This window comes from Schistocerca cancellata, chromosome 4, assembly GCF_023864275.1.
Source record: "Schistocerca cancellata isolate TAMUIC-IGC-003103 chromosome 4, iqSchCanc2.1, whole genome shotgun sequence".
Taxonomy (NCBI): domain Eukaryota; kingdom Metazoa; phylum Arthropoda; class Insecta; order Orthoptera; family Acrididae; genus Schistocerca; species Schistocerca cancellata.
In genome coordinates, this window is record NC_064629.1 from 939395262 (window position 1) to 939403996 (window position 8735).

An 8735-nucleotide genomic window follows, 5' to 3' on the forward strand; every position below is an offset into this window, starting at 1 on the left:
CACTCTGTTCACCGATAGAGCCACTGTAGTTGTGTGTGGTGACTTCAATATTAATCTTATGAGTGAAAGTAGGCTAAAAGACCAGTTCCTAAATCTGTTATGTAGTTTCAACCTGCTTCAAGGCTACTGAAAGAGAAAAAAAAACACACTTCATGCATAAAAGAAATTTTTCTACAGAAAACTGTGTAGAATTCATAAATATGCTAACTAATGAGGCTTGGGCAGAAGTACTATCCAATACAAATGATGCATATAGATCATTTTCTTCCATTTTCATGGGATGTTTTGAAATGTGTTTTCCAAAAAAGCTGTCAACAATCAGGTCACATGGCAATACAAAGCCAAGTTCTTGGATCACAGCTGGCATCAAAACTTCCTGTGGAACACTAAAGAGACTAATTTCTAAAATAAAAACATCCACAGACCCACAATTCATAGAATATGTCAGGAATTACAAGAGGGTATAGAGAAAAGTAATTGTTAAAGCAAAATTCATGAGTAATGAACGTTTTATAAGACAGTCTGAAAACAAATCAAAAGCCATATGGGGTATTGTGAAGACTGAAACAGGGAAGAGTTGTGAAAACCAGGACATTAGCCTCAAAAATTTAAAAAATGTCAATATTAATAAACAAGATTTGCCAAATTATTTTAACAATTATTTCATAAATGCAACAAATTAATTAAGCTTAAAATTTACAAACGAAGAAAAACCTGAATATCCAAAAACAGCTTGTAGGATGAGGGTAGAGCCAACAAATGAGGGTGAAATGTTGAAAGTCATACAAAACTTGAAACCCAAAATGTCGGCTGGCATAGATGAGGTACCTGTGTCAATCATAACAAGGACAGCACCACAAATCGCAAAGCCCTTTGCACACATAGCCAATTTATCATTCAGTGAAGGAGCTTTTCCAGAAAGGCTGAGAATTTCAAAAGTGAAGCCATTATTTAAAAACGGCAACAAGTATAAGGTAAAAAACTATCGCCCAATATCTCTCCTCTCAGCATTTTCAAAAATATTAGAAAAACTGATGAAGCACCGAATCAACAAATATCTAAATGACCATAATTTACTAAACAGAAATCAGCATGGCTTCCAAGCACGTAAAAATACTGAAACAGCAGTAATGTGGTACACTGAACAAATAATCAAACATCTAGAAAAAGATTATAGTGTAGTAGGAGTAAATTTAGACCTCTCCAAAGCTTTTGACACTGTGAACCAGGACATGCTTTTAGAAAAATCAGAAGTGTTGGGTATACATGGGATAGGAAAAAAAATGGTTTGAATCATACCTAAAAAAAAAAAAACAGAACACAGGTTGTAGGACTGACATCAACTTACTCCAACCACAAAATAAATTCAGTATCAGAGGCAAAAAATGTAGAAATTGGAGTACCACAAGGCAGCATCCTAGGGCCCCATACTGTTTCTTGCATATATAAATGATTTTCACACCTCATATGATGCAGCCAAAGCAATAATATTTGCAGATGATACTAGTGTGATAATAAGTGCACCAAAGCAATTGCTACCAACAACTGCTGATAAAGTACTAAATTACATCCACTCTTGGTTCAATGCAAACTGGTTGACATTGAATGTAAATAAAACAAATTATATGCAGTTTAGGAAAAGATGTCAAAATGTAAATCTCAATCTGGTGTGGGGTGACAAAGTCTTAGACAGAGTGACAGCCACAAAATTGTTGGGGATTTATGTGGATGAAAACTTAAATTTTAATGACCACGTAATAAAACTTGCACAGAAACTTAATTCCACCTGTTTTGCCCTCAGAATTATCGCAAATGTTTGTACTGCAGAGGGTTCCAGAATGGCATATTTTGGCTATTTTCTATCTCTTGCCACATACGGAATAATATTTTGGGGTTCCACAACAGGGAGCCTAAAACAAAATTTTTTGTTGCAGATGAGGGCCATCCGAATAATAACTCAGTCATCCACAGACACACTGCAAACCCATATTCAAAAAGCTTAGAATACTTACTATACCATCATTATACATGTACAAATGTGTATTGTATGTCAGGACCCACATTGCAGATTTTCAGACAAATGCCGACTTTCATAACTACAATCCCCGTAATAGCGCGCACTCCATACTCAGCGAACAAAAAGAACGAATACACAAAGGCATGTGAGCCATATCAGTGCAAAACTGTACAACACACTGCCAGTCAACATCAGGCAGTTAGAAGATGATGATAAATTTAAAACAGAATTTAAAAAAATTTCTAGTAGAACAATGTTTTTATTCTGTAAATGACTGTGTAGGTCAATAAATTTTTTCTGATGATATTTATAAAGGCAAAATGGAAAATACTCTATCTGTACCTAATCATTCATTACATTTACATACTTAAAGGACAGCTGTTGTGTGATGTAAATATATACTTAAGCAGTGTTGTGTATATAAGGACTTGGCGTTTAGAGAGGACAAAACTAAAGCCTTATGAAAAACAGACTATGCATTTAAAATAACAAGCAGGGATGTATATAAGCTATATTAATTTCATTGTATTATTTTGTTTTGTACTTTTTTACGAATATGTTTGTGTCCCATTGCTTTGAAATGGCTTACATGTACCCTTGACACCGTCCATACAATAAATATTGTCAACGGATGGATAAATAAAATAAATAAATAATAAATAAATAAAATAAATGGAGATTGCCACACACTTGTTGTTGCCTTTTTATCACCATTCCGACTTTGACATATTGTGTATAGACATAGCTGCACTGGGTAGTCATCTACGGGCAACTACATAAACTACCAGAAAACAGCTTTGTGCCTTCCACTTGAGAAATTGGGAAGCAAGCAGAACAAAGCATATACAGTACAGTGATATCACCATGGAATACCATGATACTGCCAGAGTATCTTAGGATAGTATTGGATAAGACACTATCATTTAAGGGCTGCTCTATCAATATCAGATAACAAGTACCTGTGAGGAACAGCATTATGAGCTGATTAGCAAGCTCACAGTGGCGTCGCTCACCATTACAAACATTAGTGTTTGCTGCACAGAAAAACTGATTGAAGATTCAGTTGCATGAATTTCATCCACAAAATGGGCATTAGATTACTGAATGACAGTGTAGTGTAATGTAATAAAATTTTCTTGAGTACTTGGGTTCCACCTAATTACGGCCTGCCACAGTCCATGGTAGAGCTGTGGAAGACAAGTGGGGAGACATTGTAAATATAGATGCTGCCACAAGAATGTTTTCTGCCTCAATGTTAAACAGTCATGGCTTGTACGGAAGTCGCTGAACACAATGTGTGCAGGTATTGGCAGATCCAAGGGCTGTCTGAGAAATTAGGGTTTCAGTAATAGACTCCTCACTCTATAACTGTGAATATCAGATCACTTTGCACATGCTTCAGTACAAACAATGCAGCTTGACTTACACTTCAAGCAAAGTAATGATAGAAAGCAAAAACTCTAGCTGTGTCATGTTACTGGATGAATTTTATATGACTGAGTAACTGAATCTACATACTATTTTGCATTTAATTTGTTTTATCTTTGTGTCATTTGTGATCATTGTTTGTTATCTGTTGTGTCATTATCCTCCTTGTGGTCATTTGGAAAGAAATATAGGGATCAATTTGAAATTTTAATTTCTTTCACAACTTTCCAAAGCAAGGATGTACTGAAAAACCTGCCAAGAAGGTATGTTCCTCTCTTTGCTTCTCTTGCAACAATGCATCAAATGCTATAAAATTTATACTGTGTTGGTAAGTACTGAAAGGAGGGAGAGGGGCAGGGGATGGGGAACATGACTTGGCAGCAGGGATGGGAGAGAAGAATTTGTGGCATTCTTGTGGCAGGGGAAATTCACATCTGGGGCGTAAAAAACGTAGCAGTCCTAGTGAGTGTCACAGAAAGTGTATGGTTAGTTGAAAATTCCTCAATCATGCGGTGAAATGCAATGTCGTTTATGTCAAAAACACATTAACTTCTCAACACAGAGCATGAACTGAAAAGACTAAAAAGAGACTTTGTACAACATTCTCCGGTGAGTAGATCATATCCTTCAAGTGTAATTGTTGTAATGTCTACAAAATTCCTGTCTTCAACTGACATAAAGCTCTCATCACGCTCAGAAGATCTATAGCCAAAAAAAGTTTGATCTGTGGAAATAAGTGATTATTAGAGGGGTGCCTAATCTGGTGAATTTGGTGAGTAATCCAAGAAATTGTACTTGAAATTGCACAATTTTCTGTGTACCAAAGCACCATTGTGTGCAGGTACGCTGATGTAACTTTTCCCAGGCTTCTCTTTACATGTTTTATTTCATTTAGTTTGTCTGGAAGACTTTTTAAGTCTTGCCAGTTATTGTTTGTCCCTTCTGCAAGATTCTCAATAACAAGAATCCCTTCTGTATCCCGAAAACATGGGTACAACTCCTGTGGGAGGCTTTGCCTTGTGTAGTTCTGGCCCACAGTTTCCACACATACTTCGGTTGATTTTTTGTTTCTGGTATGAAGGGATGAATTGATTTTTCATTCACAGTAACAAATTGATGCACAAAATTATTGTAACACACCCATATTACCACCCTTCACTGGTGGGTACCTCCTCTGCTGCCAGTGAATCAGCAATTTTTCCCCTCCCATACTGAGTGAGGACCAATCAGGCCATTGCTGGTCCAGAAGCTGTCAGACCAGCACTGGACATTGCCTCCACCGCTGCAGGGCACCCACATGAGCCAATGCTGCCAGCTTGCATGCACCTTTGCTAGGTTCAGTACAGGCCAGCCCGCGCCACCAACGACCCCGGGGCAGGGCCTCACTGATGCCTGTGCCTACCAGTACTACCACGGCACATTGAGGCACCAACTGCTGACATATAAGCTGGGGAAGAGGCCACAAAATTCATAATTCATAATTCACTCTCACTTGCACTGTTACGATCATTACTAATACGCTGCTCTCATGAACTGAACTTTGCTATGCTATTGTCATGGACTCTGTTTTTGGCTGTTTTGGACATGTATATGCAAATGCTTGTCCTGTATCATAAAGTTTTGTGTTGTCATCAAACTGTTTTACTGTTGCACATACTTTTCTCATGTGCTTTGTTACCACCAAAATCAGTAATGTTCGCTTCAAAACTGGTCCAAATATTGCTGAAAAATGTATTTTCTCATCTAATTTTTGTCGCTGTTCCACAAATGTGGTATTGTTCAGAGTTGCCCCTAACAGTTCTCAATGTAAAATATGCGGTATTCTTCCTTCTGATAGGCTTATGGTGTCACCTATTTTGGACACCTTTTAACTCCATTATGGTATTGTGCATTTTCTCATTTCCTCATCTGTTGTTCTAATTTCAGATTGAGTGAGGTGACAGAGAGATTTGCACACACAATCTTTGTGCAAGAAAAACTATTGATCCGCCAACTCAATAAAAGTGAATAGTAAGATTGTTCCCTTTGAAAGGCCACAGTCAATTGCATTCCCTACCCATGTTCAATTTGAGACTAAGCTCAGTCTCTAAGAACACTGTCATCAAAAGGACATTAAGTTATAATATTCCTTCCATCTTCTGCAATGTTCAGATGTCCACATGAATCACCTCAAGTACAAGTACTACAGACTTGAGTTCTGCTAACAATTGTGAAATGCTTGAATATGGAGGAGCAGGCTCTTTATAAACCTAATTGATTTTTGATAAATTCTTACGGTTCATAAATCACAACAAAAGAATACACTTGTACAGTATATCAGGTAACCTAGTTAATTGAAATACACGCATCATTTCTTTAAAATGTCATGCAAAGAAGAATGTTCTGCAGATTAACTTTACTCTTTACTTAAATGCTTACACAGTACAAAGTGGAGTCAAGCAGTTTTAGTTATGACCTCAAAAAAAAAGTTATGTAATTAATTTCTTGTTTGTTTGCACACACATCTGCAGCCCTGGTAGACATATTTCACTGTGCCCCAGTACTATATCATGCCACTAGAGGAACCAAAGTGAAGTGGTGTGGCCTATTGATAAAGTGGGTTAGGTTGGTAATTCATTTTCTGAATTTGTAGGGGAACAACCCTGCAACAATCTATGATAAGCTGGTGGAAGTGTACAGCAACTATGTTTGATCATACAATAGTGGTTAGTGGCACAGACACTTCCAGTGTTGTGAAACAAGTCTGAATGATGAAGAACAAAGTGTCAGACCATCTCTCTGTGAAGAACCGAGAATCACGAAAGAGGCCCTCGTGCTCCAAGACTTGTGTATCACAATCAAAGCAATGATGAGAAAAGAGAGAATCAGTAAAGAATCCGTTTTTAACATCTTGCACAATATTATCTGAATGTGACAAAGATCACCATCTTCTGGGTGTCACAACTGCTCACAAAAAAAATCTACTGAACCAAATGTAGCTGCAGAAATATTGAAGCTGTCAGGACAAAGCAGCTGGCTTCTTTAGCTACCAAATTAAAACACACACACACACACACACACACACACACAAAAACTGCCTTACTATTTTTCTAATTTATTACAGTTTTTCCCATGCTTATTAATCCCCTCTTGTGAAAATAATTTTGTAATTCTAAACAGTGTGGTTTTGAGAGGCATGTAGCCATTTTTTTTTAACAGACAGTTGTGATGATGTGGCAGATTTTGTAGCAATGTGAATCTGCTTGTATATTGCAATGTGAATCTGCTTGTATATTGAGTGGTACCATTATTTTTTTCCTTGATATTCACTTTGAAATGACGTTTTCTTGTTTCAGAGTGCCTGTATCATGGCGCACTCTACCAAATTCTGTTGTGGAGTACTTGCAGAGGGCACGGAAGTGTGATGTTTGCACTGGTGCATATTTTGAAAATTTTATTCCTTGCTGCTTCATATCATATTCCAGGATTTATGCTGAGATTGTTCCAGAAAGAGAATACTTAAATAGTGTAACTGATGTAAGAAATGTGTGTTCAAGGAGGTGTATGCACCCAGAGTTGAAGTTTTGTGAGGTACTCAATCATTTAACACCCGATGAGTATGAGAATGTGGTGCGACATATCTGTTGAGCTATATTTACGGTTTCAGGGGTGTGTATGAAGGGGGTGGGGGGGGGGGGGGGAGTGGGGACTGCTTGTGTACCACCAGAGTTTTAAAGTAACAGTAAAAGCTATAGCTTGTAACATGGTTTCTGCGCTTACATTTATGTCTACCATAACAAAAAAAAAAGCAGCAAAAATTTGTAATATACAAAGCTCTGTGTATTATATGCTACCCTAATGTAATTTAACTGTATTGCATCTGTGTATCAGAATTAATAGTCACATTCTCAACAGACGACACAGATATCCTGTTTGAAATTGAGAACCAGTACTCTGGTGGGAATCCCAGTATGGTGGAAACAAAGGAGGGGTGCTGTTTTTTGTTTAAATGTGATCTGCTGTTATTAATGGCTTTTTATACATGATGTATCACAGTATGTGTAGGTTACCTTTGTAATTTTGTATTGTCAGTAGCTGCTTAAACAAAATACGAAACCATTTCCTTGGTTAAGGTCTTTGGATTTGATATTACAATGTACAACTTCTTATTGCATTCCATACATTTATGTATTGCATTCTGTGGTTTCATTATAACGAGAAAAAGCACAGCTGTTTATATTTTGACAGTCTAGCTCCTGGCACAATAATCATTATATAACTTTACTATATGTGTCATACTTTGTGATGACAAGGAGTTACAATTTCAGCTGTTGGAGCTGACTAGGATCAGATCTGTTCAGTAATTGCACTAAGAAGTTATGACAGGTGCTCAGAATGCTTCACTTCAGATATAAAGGAAATCATACAAAATGCAATACACACAAGTTAATTTGAATTTTTTTCCATCTGGTTCAAAATGGAGCTGTATTTTCAGAACCAAGAAAATAAGTATGACGAACATTGCTCCTTGAAATGTGTTGTTGGTTTTGCTGGAATTGTAAAATCTTTCAGATTTACTTATGAGAAAAGGCATTACATAGTTCCTCTGTTTGGTAGTTGCAGGAATGTAAGAACTGCATTAGTTGGTGGGAAAAGAATACACACTGAAAAATTAAAAACTGTTTCATGTTTCCTGTTTAAAATAGCAAACTCATGTGATGTTTAAGCTGAGTTGAGGTGAAATACAGATTCCTAAAGTGCCCCACAGTTCTTAGAATACAGAAGTATACAGTAATTTCTGTTTCTTTCAAGGATGGCATTACAATAGAAATCACATATTGGTATTTCAATTTTTTTTAAAATCTGGAACATTAAATATTAGAATGTCAAGATGTTTCTTGATGTCAGATATAGCAGTTAGACCTATCTTGTCTGGGCACACAGACTGTAGATTAGATCTCCAATTACAGGCTCAGCTAGTCAGCTGATAATCAGAATGTAGGGCACCGGTTATTAAGGTAATGTAGTATTTACATCAGCTAGTCAGCTTATATGTAGAATGTAGGACACCGGTTAGTAAAGCAACATAGTATTTATATCAGTTAGTCAACTTATAAGTAGAAAGTAGGGCACCAGTTAGAAAAGCAGTGTAGTATTTACATCAGCTAGTCGGCTTATAAGTAGAATGCAGTGCAATGGTTAGTGAAGCGGTGTAGTAGTTACATCAACTAGTCAGCTTATAAGCAGAATGTAGGGCCCTGGTTAGTAAAGCAATTTAGAATTTACATTATCACTGTGTCAGTGACAATTA

At 36.9% G+C, this 8735-nt stretch overlaps 1 protein-coding gene across 3 annotated transcripts in view; it reads left to right on the top strand.

Moving 5' to 3' along the window:
* Positions 1-7090, top strand: part of LOC126185137 (leucine-rich repeat protein 1-like) — a 115455-nt gene extending 108365 nt beyond the window's left edge. For all 3 annotated transcript variants that reach the window (XM_049927974.1, XM_049927973.1, XM_049927975.1), the window contains exon 7: positions 6781-7090. In XM_049927974.1, coding sequence (XP_049783931.1) covers positions 6781-7072 — 292 coding nt within the window. In that variant the 3' untranslated portion in view covers positions 7073-7090. The remainder of the gene's footprint in view (positions 1-6780) is intronic.
* The last annotated feature ends 1645 nt before the right edge of the window (positions 7091-8735 follow it).